Source organism: Sinohyriopsis cumingii, chromosome 3, assembly GCF_028554795.1.
Source record: "Sinohyriopsis cumingii isolate HCF-2022 chromosome 3, ASM2855479v2, whole genome shotgun sequence".
Taxonomy (NCBI): Eukaryota; Metazoa; Mollusca; class Bivalvia; order Unionida; family Unionidae; genus Sinohyriopsis; species Sinohyriopsis cumingii.
Genome location: NC_142963.1, coordinates 122298783 through 122317192, shown reverse-complemented (window position 1 = coordinate 122317192; position 18410 = coordinate 122298783). Strand labels below are relative to the sequence as shown.

The 18410-nt window shown below is 37.3% G+C and overlaps 1 protein-coding gene across 2 annotated transcripts in view; it reads left to right on the top strand.

Annotated features, from left to right (window-relative positions):
- Positions 1–2157: 2157 nt before the first annotated feature.
- Positions 2158–18410, top strand: part of LOC149803745 (mitochondrial thiamine pyrophosphate carrier-like) — a 40675-nt gene continuing 24422 nt past the window's right edge. The window contains exons 1-3 of one of the 2 annotated variants that reach the window (XM_089953504.1): positions 2158–2481; positions 6346–6490; positions 16775–16930. In XM_089953504.1, coding sequence (XP_089809630.1) covers positions 6362–6490; positions 16775–16930 — 285 coding nt within the window. In that variant the 5' untranslated portion in view covers positions 2158–2481; positions 6346–6361. Of the gene's footprint in view, positions 2482–2698; positions 2782–6345; positions 6491–16774; positions 16931–18410 lie in introns of those variants that run through there. The other variant, XM_089953505.1, reaches the window with a different exon arrangement.

The window sequence follows — 18410 nt, the reverse complement described above, 5'->3', positions numbered from 1 at the left end:
CCATGTATCACGAAGGTATGGGATGGTGATCAGCGCTGAAAAGAGTAAGCTAATGACAAACAACCCGAGTGGCATCCAAAATGAAAAAAGAGTAAATAGACATAAGCTAGGCACAGTGACAAACGTCAAGTACCTAGGTACATTCTGCTCTGAATGAATGTTCAGAAGCACAGACGACAACTACTCTAGCTAGGTTGAAGCCTATTTGAAAGGACACCCATATTACGCTTGGGTCCAAGGTCAAGCTTATGCGCTCCATGGCCATGGCCAAGTTCTTGCATGCATATGAGACATTAGTCCGATAAATCACCCCTCCCCCAATATGTGTTGATACTGATGGACGATACGTGGATCTGATGTGACCTGTTCATTAAAATGTGCAATTTTGCTGCATGCAAATCTTTCGGGAACAAACCTGCGCGCACTTTAGACAAATACCGGTAATTGTTAGGTGGCGCTATACAGTTTCACATTTTGCATAGGTTAGGATTTTAAAGAAAAAGAATTTCCCGGCTTTCCTCACTTGTTATACTGGCTATTTAAAAAAGACATTGTATATCTTAGGTGTAATTAAAAGAACCTTTAATTCTCTTTATTTTGGTGTGTGATTGATGGGTGTACTATGGGTTATAGAGTATACAGCTTGGCCTTACTTCAAATGTGCATCTTTCAAGAAAGTGATAGCTCTACATGGTCATTTTCACTTCCTGAACTTCAGAGGTAAATTGTATAAAAAAGAGCCGATAACTTTTTTTACATTTTATATATTTGGTAATTCATTCATTGCACTTTCAGAAGCTGGTATTGTCTAGTCTGGCAAAATTCATTTTCCCTATTTTAATAGCTGCTATGTATAGTGTACTTTAGACTAATTCAGGCTGATTTTTTTTAACACAAGGGAGCAGTCATTTTAGTTAGCAGTGTGCTTAAATCATGTAAAATTTCCAAAAGTACAATATCCAAAGAAATATCATCCACATTACATTACTGTAGCATATAGGTATGCCAACATTCTCTCCACTGTGCATGTTTTAAATGCAAACTACTTCACCTTACATACGTCACTCTCTCTAAAGTACATATTAATTGGTGAGCGCCCCCTTAACAGCTATATCAAGCGCGAAATTCAAAATGGCCACAGGACAGATGGTTGTGCTATTCCAGGTGAATTTACAAGTCACCAAACATATGATATGCTCCGGAAATATAATGTACATATCACCAAAAGAACTCTAAAGCCGGCATTAGCTGCACAGTTACGAGAAATACCGGTAAGTGTACAAAATGTACACCAATGTGTGCGGGCAAATTTGAATGCAGATAACTGCAGCTTTTAATGAATAGGTGAATGTCAGCCCCTCACCCGAAAATCAGTATCATTACGGGTGAAGGGCTGATTCATTGGCCTAACGAGGCATGTACCCGGACGGCAGAACTAGAGAGAAGAATCCATGCCTTAGAGATGATATATTATCGAATGATCCTGAAAAGCTCATATCTAGACCACTTCTCTAATGAGGAGGAGCGTATTAGAATCCAAGGCCCATTGAACCATAAAATCTGCTCACACCATAAAGAAACGCAAACTAAGATGGTATGGTCTCGTCTCAGGCTCATCTAGATTGTCAAAGAGAATCTTACAGGCATAGTGAAAGGGGAATAAAAGAAAAGAAGAAAAAAAAAAAAAGAAAAAAAAGAGGCAGACAGAATAAGTGATGGGAAGATAACATCAAGGAGTGAACAGGCAAGAACTTTTGCAAAGTCCCAAAGAGCAGTGGAGACCGCGGAAAATGGAGAGAGGTTGTCGCAAAGTCATCAGTGGAGCCCCTACGAGCAAGGTTACGAGAGAAATGAAAAAGAATTAATGAATATTGTAATAACATTATATTTTCGTAATTCGGAGAATTTTGTCACTGTAATTTATTAACCTTTATTTTAATTTTATAGTTTATAGTGGTTCTTATCTTGCACGTTAGATACAGTATAGATGTACCGACGTTTAGTTTACTTGCGCGAGGATCCGCGTCACTTCATGTACTTATGTAATGTGTATTAGGTTGTGTTCCAGCTATAAAAAAAAATATAATCTTGTTATTCCTTACACTCGCTGTTGACTTTATCTTGCGCGGACATAACAATGTTTAGTTTGAAATTTGTAAGGCTTAAAGGGATAAATAATCCTCATATACGCAGTAATTGTTCCGAGTAAATACTTTCGAAGACCAGCGGCTGAGTACGATTCATAATGGACCGGAACCAAACCATAGAAATAGTCTTGAATAAAAAGTTAAAGTGTGCTGCACGTTTTGTGCTCAACGAATACAACTTAACAATAATTCATAAACTAGTGGTAATCAGTAAGAAAAGAAGAACCACGAACCAACAATTATTCAAAATCATTTTCCTTTAACTACTTTTAGACACTGGAACATTCCACTCATTCACATCAAAATCAGAACCAGCACCGGTCAGTTCACCTTGGTAAGGCGAATATTTTTTCCCCCCGAAAGTTTTCATTGTTAATATTTTATATGACCATATTACACTTTTCCATGCATTAGTCATCTCCATAAAATTATAAGGAAAGATATATAGTGGAAAGCTCGAAATATTTCGTGAGCCTAAATGGTTGGAATGGGAAGTAGCCTATAACCAATTTAATATTTTAGTAGTTATTCCCCTTTGCCTATGCGTGCATTGAATACTCCTCGAAGTAACTGGTGAATGTGATGCAGTTTAAAATGAAAATGCTGAAGCTTTGGAAATATTTGTATTTATGAAGTATTCATTTAAATTTTACATCCATAACTTTTATATATGTTTGCTGTTTTAATTTTTTAATATGCATGACATTCAAGCCTGAGGTGATGTTGTAGATATTCTTGGATTTTTTTTTAGATACAATTTTTCTTCGTAGCCCTGACTAGAGGTCAACGACGGCAGTAAACCTTGTTATTGTATACGGTACGCCAGTAAACTTGATTTCAGTTTGATGGATCGGTACGTTTTCATTAGGTTTTTATCATACACTGCCACGAAAATGTATCGGTATACAGTATTACCCTTGTCAGTGGTTTAATTCACAGTAGTTTGTTTCATCAATACAATAAAGTAATAATAAAGATACTGTAAAAAGTATAGATACGGGTATATTTTTTTTCTTTTTTTATGGATGAAACATCAATTACTTATGGTTTGATTTTACAGTTAGTCCTATAATCTTAAATATCTACCCCAGTATTTAAATATCAGGGTAGATACCTTTCATTTTGAACTAGTGCAGCTGTAATGTAAGATGTGACCCCCACCTCGACACCAACATATCTGTGTTGATGTTCTGTATTGTGTGCGACTAACCTTGCTTAAGTTTTGCATTCAATTAATGCCAGGAACGGGTGTATGGCATACAGTTCCATGAACACATTTGTAGTTATTTAAAAAGTCATGCAGTTTTTTTTAAACAGCCTCTTGTGTTTGTATGCATGTAATGTTTAGCAGTGGCAGCTATAATAATGAATAGAGATGTGATGTAATGTTTAGCAGTGGCAGCTATAATAATGAATAGAGATGTGATGTAATGTTTAGCAGTGGCAGCTATAATAATGAATAGAGATGTGATGTAATGTTTAGCAGTGGCAGCTATAATAATGAATAGAGATGTGGACGAGGGAAAGTGAAACTAAAGATGCTATATATCACGATATGTACAGTGAAACTTGTGTAAGTTGTTGTTGTTGTGGGGTTAAATGCCATTTTTCTGCACAGGATATGCTATACATGGTGGCCAGTATTAATGGTGGAGGAAGAACCTGGGAAAACCCCAGAAAGAACCACTGACCCACAAGAAGCTACTGGCAGGCTTTCTCACATACCCACATTGGCTGAATCCAAGACTCTAACCCAAGCAGACAGAGGTGAGATGGCAGTGATCCGTAACGGTGAGTGCTTTAGACCACTTGGCCACTCTGGGCCCCCCTTGTATAAGTCACCATAGTGTAAAAGCATGTCTGTCCATGCCCTTTTTCTTAGGGAAATATGATGCCAGAACAATCATACATTCAAGCAATTTGGTATTTAGTTACCTAACATTAGTCTCTGTGATGTCTTTCAAAGTGGCAAAACAACTGATAAGTACATGAGTCAGTACATTATCTTTCAAAGTAGCCAACACAAACACAGAAGTGCTAGGCTGAGTCAGTGGAACAGTATAACAATAAAAAGTTACTGTGTCTTAAAGTAGAATGGGGTTTTAACTTATGACGCAGAAAGTTTTTAAGCCTGCTATTTGCTGCTAATAGCTGGAAGTAGGATCCAGTTAAAAATTGTGCACTGGGAAAGTAAGGACAAGTCCTTTGATGATGATGATGTATGTTCATGCCTGTAAGTGTAGGGGTGATATTGTTTTTCAAGAAATATACAGCAGGGAATATGTCACCCTTTTTTAATATACACATGTGTTGATTTACATGGATGTTAATGTCTATGTTTTAAAAATCCTTCAACACTGTCAGACATTGTATTTACTTGCAAGATGAGTCCAACTGAAAACTGCTCAGACCCAGATCTCCGATTGCATAATTTGCTGGTAGATCTGGGTTTGTGCAGTTTGTTAGGAATAATCAGTAGAACAAACAACATAGGCCCTGATATGCTGGTGCATTAAATACCTTTTTTTTTCAAGACTAATTGATATGCCTGAAAAATTGTTAAAACTACATTTAAAATCCAAAACACACACATATACAACACATACACAAACCACATAGTAGTTTAGTAGTATCAAACAAGCATGTGTGACTGGTAAGTTTCAAGAAAATATTTATGGATGTTTAAGTGAATTTCAACAGCTGCTTTGCTCCAGAGGCATTTAGGAATTGAGACTTGTGCATTTCAAATAGAAATTTGTTGTGAGTTGCAATCAAAAGAGGTGTGTACTCTTGTAAGGCATATGCATATATTATGTCAGATACAGTATCTATTGTCAGATACAGTATTATTATGCCAGATACATCATGTATTATATAGATACAGTATGTATTATGCCAGATACAGCACATATTATATAGATATAGTATGTATTATGTGATACAGTAGATATTGTCATACAGTGTATTATGTCAGATACATCATGTATTATGTTAGATACAGTATGTACTATGTCAGATACAACATATATTGTCATACAGTGTATTATGTCAGATACATCATGTATTATGTCAGATAATGTATGTAATGTCAGATACAGCATTTATTGTCATACAGTGTATTATGTCAGATACAGTATGTACTATGTCAGATACAGTGTATTATGTCAAATTTATCATGTATTATGTCAGATACAGTATGTACTATGTCAGATCCTTTTTTTAAATTACAGGGCAAATTGACACCTATATTGTCATTTCTAGAATGCATGTTTTATATGACACACCCTGATATGATGTCATCATAACAAAGCCTTAGGCAGTAGTCCATCATGTGGTGAATTTAGGAAGACAGGGCATTATTGTATCAGTGATCTTGATTAATTTCCATTTGAATAATTTGCCACATTTATTGGCTCATATTATAAGAGATATATGATAAATTACAAAAGCATTTGGTGACTTACTGCAGTTCCACAAATTTGTTGTTAATAATGCTGTAAAATTGAGATGATAAATGCATATATAAAAATTAGCATATAAGAAAATAGGTATACATGGAGCCTCTGTCTTTTTTGTAGCAGATTTAAGCACATAATTGTGTAGAAGAAAATCGAAGTCAGACTTGAAATTTGCTTTTCTGACATTTTTTCTGCCTTAATGATATGCACATGATTAGCGCAACTACCGTATATACTCACTTATAAGTTGAGTCGAACTGCAAACAAAAAGATCCAGATCTTCTGTAGCATAAAGTGCATGTAGATCATGGTCTATATTGGTTGTTCTACAGATTGCTTATAACAAACTGCACAGACTGAGATGTGCCAGTGCATTATATTTTGGCAGATCTGGGTCTGTGCAGTTTGAAGTGGGACTCAGCTTAAAAGCAGGTACATAAGGCATTGATCTATTAACATTACATATTGTTGTTACTACTTATATGTTTCTTCTTTCTTTGATAGATAGTAATGTGCTCTACATCAGCTTGATAAGTGCATGTAAATAAGATTTCCATATGACCATCAGTAATTTAAAAATAAGTATATGCTTATGTTCCAGATTTTACAGATATATCTAGTACTTAATATAAAGTATTTACAGGTTGTTAATCTGGTATGGAAAAATTGTCTTAAATTTTCTTCTTCTTTATTTACATGTTTTCATCAGGCTTAAGTTTTTATCCAAATTATATTTTCAGATGACAGTCATCATAGATGGTAGGCTATAACCCAGAACTTGAGAAGCAGTTGACTAAAACTGACCATGCTATTGCAGGGGCTTCTAGTGGGTCTGTTTCCAGAGCTCTATTCCAGCCCCTTGATGTTCTGAAGATTAGATTTCAGGTATTAAAGTTATAGTAAGGATACATGAGTAGAAATTAGGGCTGGGGGGGCAGATACCGTATGTTGATCCTTACAAATCTGATTTAACGGCAAATTGCACAGACCCAGATCTGCCAGTGCATAATATGCTGGCAGATTTGGGTCTATGCAGTTTGTTGGGAGTAATCAGTACATACATAATAGACCCAGATCTGCTGGTGCATTATGTGATGGCAGATCAAGGTCTATGTTGTTTGCAGTCAGACCCAACTTTTGAGTCTACCCAGTAACTCTGGCATAAAAGTTTTAGATGTTATCTGGATTGCAAGGCAGTTTCATCTTGGTGATTGATGTATGTTGTGATGCCCTTCTGTTGGACTGACATGCAATGTAAATGTCTTATGATTAGTACCTCACCCTTCTGTGAAATCCAGGTCAATGTTATCGAAATTTCAGGGTTTCAGTGATTTATGCTTGCTTTGGCATTAAGCTGAGTTTCTGATTTAAATTGAACTGTAATCGGGATTATTATTTTTTACGTTGGCAGGAATCACTTGACTTGACCTCATGAGACCATAGAAAATAAAAAATGTCCAATTTTTCTCGTTAGCAAATGTTCAAACTAAAATTGCTGATTTATAAAACTTTTGAATTGAATTAATAAATTTCCTAAGAATTAAGATTATACAACTGCAAGATTTCAGAACTGTCTATTAGATCTGTCCAAATTTACTGTTAAAATATATTTTTTCCTGGTCAGTATAAGGATATCAGAAAAATAACTTAAAATTGCTGATTAATGGAAAAATAATAAACTAAAGAGTTAACTTTTTCTTTGTGCATGACCATATGTGATCTTTGCGGTAAAATAGTGGAAAAAACAATCATACGGACACATAGAACTCTTAAGTGCAACCTTCTGAAAACCAGTCAGGTACAGGCATAGATGCTGAGAAGTCCGTGCATATTCCCTGTTGAATTCTGCATCACGCAGGGAAAATTCTACCTTCTGCTGGTTATCAACCACGGTGAAAAATTTTGAAGCATGTGCTTGCAGGCACAACTGTACTTTTCTACTGATATTCCTGATGATAATTAGTTAATATGATCAGAAACCGTACTTATTTAGTGTTTTATCTAAGTGTAAATACATTGAATATATGTGTAAATGGTAAAAATAAATGTTTAGTTTTAAAGATGATGCTATAAGTGACTGGTAAATGAGATAACTACAGAAGTGTTCCAGATATAAGAATACTGAGGGTGGATTTAAACATTAATTCATGGCATAGCATCATGAATTTGTACTGTTCGAAGGATGACTTATGATTAGTTTATATGTGAATATAAACAGGAATCATATCAATGATCATTTAGTACTGGGTAACAGTAGGTTAAAGACAAAATTGTCTGTAAATGTTGACAAAACCACGTCTCGCTTTACGGTGGAGGGCTGTATGATGAATAAACTTAATTTACTATAAACAATTTCAAAGCCTGATTTCCTGCCCATTATAATATTGGGGTCTCTGATGGTTAGGGAAAGGATTCAGTGTTTTTTTAATTTCCCCCCAGTTTTGTTCTCTTTGAAACTTGGGCCAGACAGTTACCCTCATTAAAGATCCATTCCCTATTTGGAAATTCATTTGCAATAAGTCATGAAATATTTTCATCAGAGATGCTGATACACTTGTGAGAGTCAATATTACCCATCATTGTGGTCAGATTTATAACACCATTGTAGGTAATACATCCTCTAAAACATTGAAGAAATATTCTTGGATGTCAAATGTCCTCTGTACAGATGTAAACACTGGTTGCCATTCTTTATGTGGTTTTCTTCTTTAGATACTTTGCCCAGTCATAATAACTTGGGAGAACTACTATTACCTTGCAAAGCCCTCCCTCCCAGATATCACTTTTAGCTAATAAGAGCTAAAAGTTATTAGCCCACCTTAGAGGCAGTTGGGCAGAATGATCTCCCTTTGATCTAGGGATTGGCAGCAAAACTCGTGAATATCCCACTTAACTACATTCACTCTCACCATGGGAGACCTTGCAAAAGCCAGAATCAACATCATACAAATTATAAGAGTTCTCACTTCCAGTGAAAGTATACTTTATCTATATTTCCAAGTTTCATTTCTTTCTGTGTTGACAAAGTTCTGCCTTTACAATTTTACTACACTTTGTCATCTTTACACATTTAATTGTACTTTGGGTCCTAGCACTGGTAGCCTATGGGCTGTAATTTTCCTGAATAGTCCCTGAAACCTATAGAAAACTCTTAATATATGTATAATTCCATAACGGCTGGCTGTATGCAGGTTTTCTCTATCAAATACATTTAGTGTCCAGATGATAACACTACACTGCATTTACCTGTACAGGCCATCCTTTAACCTTTCACAGGTAGTATGGTGAATTATTTTGGTTTTTACCTGGATGCTTCATAGCTTTATTAAATTCATCTGCTGTTTTCCAGGTAATGCTATAAAGCATAGCTCTGCACTAACTTTGTGTTCAATAATAAGAGATAGGTGCAGAGCTACAGCAAGTCTGTACATTGTGCTGTTTTTCTTACAAATTAGACCATGGGCAAAAAAGTTCAGAAATGCACGGCTATGGATGAAGACACCATAAGCCTACATGCTGACTTGTCTATCATGCAGGAATTTTTTGGTGGATAAGGGAGATAAATCAACAAAAAGCTCTCCAGTTACAAAGAAATCTACACATTCAGAGATAGCCCCAGCAACTATGTCACCACCACAGGACTCATCATTGTTGGCAGTACCTTTAGACCTGGCCTCCCCTCAGGCTTTGACTATACAGGGATGGTCCTGGCTTTTAAAAAGCTGTCGCCAAAAAAATCGCCAACCTCAATATTTTGTCGCCAGTTTTCAAAAAGTGTCGCCAAAACAAGTAGTGTACATTTTTCCAAGTGTTAATTTAGTCTATTAATGTAACAGGCAATGAAAATTACAAAAGATGGGTTAGTTAATACTTTAATTACAACAAGCATTAACAAAATGTTACAAAGTGTTACATGAAGATCTGTCGTGATTTTAGGACTGCCCACTTGTTGAATGCAGTTTCAAAGTCTAATTTTTCACATCTGTACATGCTGATTCTCATTAACTTCTCGAGAGATGAGATGCAGAGCTTATTTCTGATGTCAGTTTTTATGAGGTTCATCTTACTGAATCCACGTTCACAGTCTACAGTGCTGACAGGTGACACCAGTAGTCTCTCAGCAGCCCCACCCCACACCCCACCCCTTTAAGGCTAGCTTCACAAAGCTTGTAGTGAATTGCTTCCTAAATCCCAAGAATGATCACTGAATGCTGTATAAATTTTCTCGACAAGCAAAATAGGATCTCCATTCCCACGAATGAAACTTACATGAGTCAACACCTGGCAATATTGGACCGTATATATAAGCATAAATTCACACCCAATTTAGGGATTCTTTCACTCCTGTATTTTGAGAAATAAATAATTATTAATTATGCAAAACTGTTGTTTTTTTTTGGTGCTATTTCTTGTTGCAGAGTTTAAGTCTCTGCTGCCGTAACACGGAATTGATGGCAAAAGGAAAAGATCAATGAGTAAAATGCTGCACTGGCGACAGATATAATTGTGATTGAGATTTTTTCCATTTGCTTTGTATTTATACACAGTGGGTACTTCAAACGTTATCAGTTTTCTATAAAGGTTCAGCGAAACTATTGTATTGGTATATGTAAAAAAAACAAAAAAAAACACAGAAGGATTAGCCATACAATTAATTTTATCTGTTCTATTTGCGTCTTCAGAAGTCGGTCAGTTGTAGGTATAGTGCGGTAGCATGATTGACTATCGCAGCATACAGTACTCAGCCCAGATGTCAGCATAAGCAGATTATGATGTAGCAATGCACTGTAAAGATGGGGTCGTCAATACGAACAAAGGATCGTTTGTGTAACAGATTGATTCCAATGCATTGCTTAGTCAGGTTTGTGGCTTCCTTTCGTTCTCCCTTTTAATTTATCCAGTCCAAATCCATGATTGTATGTACAAATTAAATAACCAAAAAGTATGTCGCCAAAAAAATCGCCAGATGGGATATTTTTATCACCAATAAGGGAAAAAAATCGCAATTTGCGACATTGGCGAAGCCCAGGACGATCCCTGCTATATATTTCTTAATGATCAGTGAGGCAAATGAGCAAAACAAGCTGTCATCTCGCACAGCCAATTCATGGACTGGTCATGTGGATCAAACATCCCATAGACCTGCCCCAACATTATGACTTGGATGACATCCTCCGTACAAACATGGCTTTCTTCCATTTCAACTGGCCTAGGCCTGCTATAAGGGACAAAGACCTCAATACATATATGATAAGTTCCCGGTCCAGTCTGTCAAACCTGGTGTATAAAGGCAATTATGGTGACCAGTCTGACCCACATACAGCCTCGAGGTGCTCTTTATGATCCCAAGCTTAGTACCTCAACTAATGATCAGTGTCGACTGCTCTGGTGGCCTAGTGGTTAGAGTGTCAGCTTTGGAAGCGAGAGGTCATGGGTTCGATCCCCAGCCGAGTCATACCAAAGACTTACAAAATGGTACTAACAACTGCCTCGCTTGGCGCTCAGCATCAAGAGGTTAGTATTAGGACTGGTCGACCTGGTGTCAAGATAATGTGACCAGGTGGGACATCATGCTACGTGTCTGCAGCATGATGCCCCAGTGCTAGACATCACAATAAACTGCCACACTGCAGACATCGTAGTGATATGACTGAAAATTTTTTAAAGTTACATTAAAAATTCAAATCACACACATGCACATAATGATCAGTGTCATTTCTCAGTTCTTTCAACCCCTTGTCAGTAGAAGAGACTCTTTAATTGGTGTCCGATTGGAAATTTCTGTTTCTATTTCAGGGTGCTCCACGAGTTTTGCTAGTGGCAGACCTGGACACTGTTCACCAGCTGTTCAGTCAACTCAAGAGACATCAGCCTCTTTTCATGCAAGCAGAGATGATGATGCTTGTTCTCAGGCTCCTTCATCACTTCTTGACTAATATATACTATGTCACAGGAAGACTCAGCTTTCAGAGTTTTGATTGAAGAAGTTTTCTGCCTTTTACCTCTGGATTTCTGACCTCCTACCCTATCAACCACCTGGACCAGAGCTCCAGCATCTGCTGATCTTATCACAAAAATGGAAGAATCCAATGTCAAATTACTTATGAAATCTGGCAGAATCACATACATTGTTTACATCATCAATTACATGATCCCAGCATCAACTCTTTTAATCACAAAAACGCTCTAAGTTTTCATCAGCAGTTTTGCTATTAGCAAGCATCAGTTTTCATTTGGACGCCCCAATAGTTGACTGTGACATGCAGCTTTTGAGATGCCAAAACCATGCTTCATTTTTATCAATCATCCTTCAGTGAGACTCTGCAGTTGGTCCATAATGTAGTAGCCATATGGACACTTTGTTGAATTTGGTATTGATGGCTATCTTCCAATGGGCAGGAACAGAGCTTATCTTCTCCTACTCAAATTCCACCAGACATACATGGGAGTTGGTCTCCAGAATGGCATATGTCTTGAATGGAGTTGCTCAACATACTTTACCCAATGCCATCACAGCAGCTGCAAATTTGCAATTGGCAGAACAAGATGCATTGCTGTCTACTTGTGCCTTCCTTGAAGATCCTTTTAAAGCCAAGCTAAAATCACAATCGTCATAGTCTATTCTACTCTTTAACTGCCAGATCAACAATTAACACAAACAAGCCATTAAGGGGACAAATTTCCTTGCCCCACAACCACATCACCAATACAGGGTCATTTCAGGAAATCAAGAAAAGGAACCAAGGAACACATCTTGAACACAAACCTCTGGTAAGCTGTCCTATCATAGTGCCTTCCTTCAAAGACCACAGCTCTCACAAACCAAAGTGAACAAAAGACAGAGAGGTAGCTATCACTTACGCCACAGTTTTTCTACATGACCACCTCCATTTCTCAAAAAATGACGTCTCCACACTGCCCTTATCTCAGATCCCGGTAGGAGGAAGGCTTCAGTTCTTTGCTGCCAAATGGTACAAGATTTGCCATGATGATCATTGGACCCAACAAGTGGTTTCTGGGAGACTCTGTGTCACTTTTAAAACACCTCCTTTGTCCAGAGTTTCTTCAGCTGCAAACATTCCAACATTTCTAAAAACATTGGCAGCAGAAATCATTTGAAATATAAATTCTCCAGGATTTTATTCCAGACTTTTCTTGCTCCCAAAGGCAAATGGCACTCTGTGCCCTGTCTTTGACTTAAGTTCCCTCTGTTCATTCATTCACTTTCCTTGGTTCTTGATGGAATCACCATGGTGCATTTTGAATGTCATATCTTCATGTCCCTATTCACAAGGCTTCCAGAAAGTTCCTGTGATTCACCTATAACATCGTTTATCAATTCCAAGCACTCCCATTTGGACTCAACATCAGTCCCTGGGTCTTCACTTCAGATGAACTGTGTTATGGTTAATGTCATCTCCAGGGCGGTGACATCAAGTTACTTGGATGACATCCTGCAAAACCAACAGGTGAGTTATATTTTAGAACACAATATGATAACCCTCATTACACTGCTTACAAATCTGGATTTCCTCATCAACCAGGACAAATCCTACATAGTACAATCTCTTTTGTTCATCTAGGTAAGGAATTCAACCCACATGTAAACAGTATATCTCCCACAGGAATGGGTATTGAAATCTGGACCGTTGTGGCTTTGTTACTCTCGAAGGAAGTTCTCTCTGCATGGTAATTCCTTCACCTTCTAGGCATGCTCAATGCAGCAGTGGACCTCATCATCCTAGATCACTTTTATATATGCCCTCTTTTATCCCAGTTGAGACCAGAAGTTTACCCATTGGACCAACCATCTGCACAAATATGAGGTACCATCTGCAGACAGGGAGCAACCTAACTTGGCTCACAGCAGGTATACATCTGCAAATACAATTGCCAGAGATCACATTCTGTATGGGTGACACTACAGAAGACTCAGTGGTACACCTACTACCGTCTTTTAAGGAAGCCAGGGCCTGCATCTGCATATCAATATACTAGAGGTTAAGACCATTTTGAAATCCTTTCACAGGTTTTAGGATCTTTTAACTGTAAAGTGAATCCTCATCCTATCCAACAACTCTACTGTGGGGACTTATCTCAAACGGTAAGGCAGACCAAGTCCCCAGACCTTTGCATACTGCTTTGGGTGTCATCAGCAACAAAATCAGGTCCGAGTTCATCATACTCCTGGATGCCTAGAAAATTCTTTGCCCCAGACCAATCAACTACACAGATGGAATATCTCTCCACCCCTTGGTTTTCACACTCATATGTACCAATTGGGGCCGACCATCGGTGAACCTGTTTGTGACAAGGTGGAATACCAAGCTACCAACCATTGTCTTATCAGTCCCGGATCCCAAAGCCTGGGAAGTCAATGTGTTATTCATAGATTGTACAGCCTGGATGCATATGCCTACCACCAACACCTCTAATTCCAAACTTGATACAAAAAGCAAGAAAATTGGAGTGTCACCTCATCCTCATTGCACCACTCAGATGGGAGAAGTTGTGAATTAATGACCTCATCAATCTCACAATGGAGATTCCATGAAAATGTAGAATTACTCAAGCAACCATGATGGTAGTTGTATCACCCCAATCCAGAGCTGCTGAATCTGCGCGTCTGGGTCATATTAAACAGACCCTCAGAAATAAACATTTCTCACAACCAGATGTGCAGAGAATCAAGCAAGAAGGCCTTCCACTCTGAAAGTGTACAAAGGAAAATGGAAAACTTTTTCACAGTGTTGTACACAAGAACACATTATACCTCACCTGGCATCTATGCCTGAAATAGCTAACTTCACCATTGGTTCTTCAGTGAGAAAAAGTCAGCACCTGGCACAATCAAAGGTGACTGTTCAGTGATTGCTGACACCTTTCGTTATGATTGGACAAAACAAAGACTCATCTGACCTCCTTGCCATCTTTGATTATTCATGGCCAAAAACATTGGCTCTATACCCAAAGTGGAATCTATCATAGGTACTAATCAGGTTGAATAAAACATCATTTGAATCTCTTTCAATGGCATCTTTGACTCACCTTTCGTAGAAGACAATCACATTAACAATGGCAGGCAGAATCAGCAAAATACCTGCCCTATCAGGGGACCCGAATTACATGCAGTTCCCACAAGATGGATCAGTTTCACTCATGGTCAAGGACAGGCTCCTGTCCATGTGTAACCAGACCTTTGTACTGAAATCATGTTCTTCTCTGGACACTTCCACTCAAGATCACCTACAAGACCCAGTATGACCTTTGAAGTGGTATCTTAAAAAGACAGCAGTTGCACTGAGGGAGATCTCACCTAGTTTTAACTCCCAAACAGGACAGTATAATATCAAAGCAACATCCTTTCTTCCTGGATTAAGTGGTTTATTCACTACACGTATTGAGAAATAAGTCCAGCTTAGATCAAATTGTTACACATTTTGGCTCACCAGGTTAGAGCAGTTGTCATAAGCGTTGCCTTTGACTGGAACCATTCTCAAACTGATATTGTCCATGCCATGGGATGGTGATAGGAGTCAACATTCTCTGGTTTTTACTTCAGATATCTTTCATCCCAAATTGCTCTACTTGATCTGGTGGGACCTTTAGCTGTAGCTCAACAGGTCACCTTTTCAGGTTGTTCATCAGCTTCTCAAGATGCAGCTTCATAACTTCCGCTGGATTTGTGAGAGGGAAAAGTTTCTGTTTTTTTACACAGATTGTCTCACATACTTTAGGGGCCAATGTGGATATGTGAGAAAGCTTGCCGGTGGCTTCTTGTGGGTCGGTGGTTCTTTCCGGGGTTTTCCCTGGTTCTTCCTCCACCATTAATACTGGCCGCCATGTATAGCCTATCTTGTGCTGAAAAATGGCGTTAAACCCTACAACAACAACAACAACATACTTTATGGGACTAGAGATGGCATCTCCATGGTATGGGATCTACCTTCCTCCACTTCTTACCTATTCTCTTAAGCTATTATGACTGGGTCATGTATATAAAGAAGAAACTAATTTTTTCTAGTAAAATGTTTCTTCATGAATACTTACCCAATACACATCCAGCATACCTTACGCTCCAGTAGTAACTGAGAAATTCATGGGTTTTTGAGAGATCACTGCCTGACTACCACCTAGGTGGGCAATGACATTTAGCTAAAAGTGTTATCTGAAAAGCTGGATTTTCAAAGTAGTAGTAGTTTTTCTCCTAAGCTATTATGACTGGGTAAGTATTTGTGAAGAAATATATTTTGCTAGAAAAACTTTTTTCTCCAGAGATAAATTTTCAGTCTTTGCCCAAAGCAATTTTAGTTTAATAACTAAACATTACTCTTGACTACTTCTCTTCCAGTGACCAGTGGTATCTTATTAAACCATGCAATATTTGCTGAGAAACTAGACTGTTGCTTGTTATATTACAGTTCGATTTATGTACTTTCATTGTAATGCCATTGATATATAATGGAAAAAAAACTCCACTGCTGGCTCTATGTGCTTTGATTTGTGCATATTTCATACATGCATTATCTATCATTTGTTTGAAAATTATAAATAAATAATCATTACTTGAAAACTTTGACATATAATTTGCCCAAGAACTTTCTTAATTTTCAAGTATCCTATGGGAAACTTACTTTCAATTTATGCCAATTTTTTATATATGGTATAACCTCATCTATGATGTAAATTGAGCATCAACTGTAGTTTTCTACCTGCAATGCATCTATTAAATCCTAAACTTCATTTGGTAGTGCTTTTAGAAACATGAACACTGCAGCATGATGCCCCAGTGCTAGACATCACTATAATCTGCCACACTGCAGACATTGTAGCGATATGACTGAAAAATTGTTAAAGCTACTCACACACACTTATTATAGTCCATACATTTATGATACCTGTACTCTATTATGGTCCATGAATTTATGATGCCTGTACTTTATTATGGTTTATAAATTTATGATGCATGTACTTTTTATTATGGTCCATGAATTTATGATGCCAACATTCATTCATGGGCAGAAACTTTATGAAGGCTGAGAAGTTATGTATCTTATCTGTGCCTGTTTCTTGTCTACAGCTCCAAATGGAGCCCATTTCTTGTCAACATCTTAAGTTTGCGCCCGTGTCTTGTTTACACTTCAGATTGAGCCTATTTTTTGTTTACAGCTTCAGGTTGAGCCTGTTTCTAGAACAGCCACAAAGTCCAAGTACACTGGGATTCCCCAGGCAGTTCGGCAAATAATTAAGGAGGAGGGCTGGAAAGCATTATGGAAAGGACATGTCCCAGCCCAGGCACTTTCCGTCGTGTATGGAATTGTTCAGGTAGTCACTACGATTGTTAAAGTCAAAAGTATTAACAATCTTGGCTGTTATTCTTTAAAGAAAATAATGTCTTGGAAGTGCAGAGCTGACATGCATTAACAGCTTACATTTCCTTTTATTATTTCTAGTACCCAATACAAGGGGATTATTCCCTTCACCTGTTAGTACTTGAAAGTTTAAGATATAAAACAGTATCAGGGCTGATACATTTTTTTTCACCCACTATTCCAGGACAAGTGAGTTAAGAAAATTCAGTTGTCCCACTTAGTTTCACTTCTTCCAAAATATCCATCTCTTGTCTAGATTTGGTAGGATGTATACATTTTAGCCAAAGAGAAAAAAATAATATTCATCTGTTTAGTTTCTTCAAAGGCTTAATTTTTGTTATTTTTGGGAAGATAAACGTGTACGCTGTTTCTTTTTCTGATACAGTAACATCCGTATTTCCATCAGCAAGAATGGAAATGAATTTACTGCAATTAAGACTTGCCCTAACCTCTTCTCAGAAGACTTTATCAGTAGATAGAACAAAGTCTCTTGCCCCGTGTCTGTTATAAATAGCATCAAACTTAACGCCATTCTCCTGGAAAGAATAAAATATTTCCATGTCAGAAAGTGGTTTTTCATATTGGGCGAGGGCGAAGACTTAAATAAAACTCATTTTATTTTAGTTTTCATTTCATTCTCATTTAATTTTAAAATTGCTTTTCTGCACATGCTTGCTTTATATTTCTGCATATACTGTGCTGCACAATCTTTATAGGGTCCAAAACTGTGATGAGATGTGCTTGATTAAAACTCTGAATCTGTTAGTTCCATTGGCAAATGTATTGGTTGAAGATCCGTCCCATGCCAGTTTGGGATGTTGCTTGCAATAACTGCAAAACATCTTTCCATCAGAGTTAGAGAATTCAAGGCATTAACTTAGTGTGGCTGAAAATTTCTTTGACTCTTAGTTGTGTCCTATTTTGATATTTTTTGGTACAACAGAGTCTGGTTTATGTTTCTTTGAAAATATAGTTAACTCAAAATCATTTGCAGCCAACATACATTTTATTCCTCAACTTTTACATGAATTTTCTTTCTCAGAATGTTCCTTATGACCTTCCTTGTGACAACAATATAATAAACTTGTTTTATCCAAAAATAGTTAAGATCACCTCATTTGACAACTATTTCTATTAAAGGGATAATCATATACAATTTGTTGTTTGAATGCAAAACACCAATCATCAATTACATAATCGATCCACTTCCAATGCAGTATCACACATTGAAGTTGATCCTTTGTATAATCAATGAAATAAATCAAAGACTCATTACTGTGTATAAAGGAACTAGACACTTTTGTTGGTAAAGTGCATTTTAGTAATTTTATTACATTGACTCAGTATATTGAAACCAAAGGGTGATCCACTCGTGAGTGTCTGAGTTGAGTTGAGTAAGCACACGGTCATTTAAACATTGTTGATTAAACATA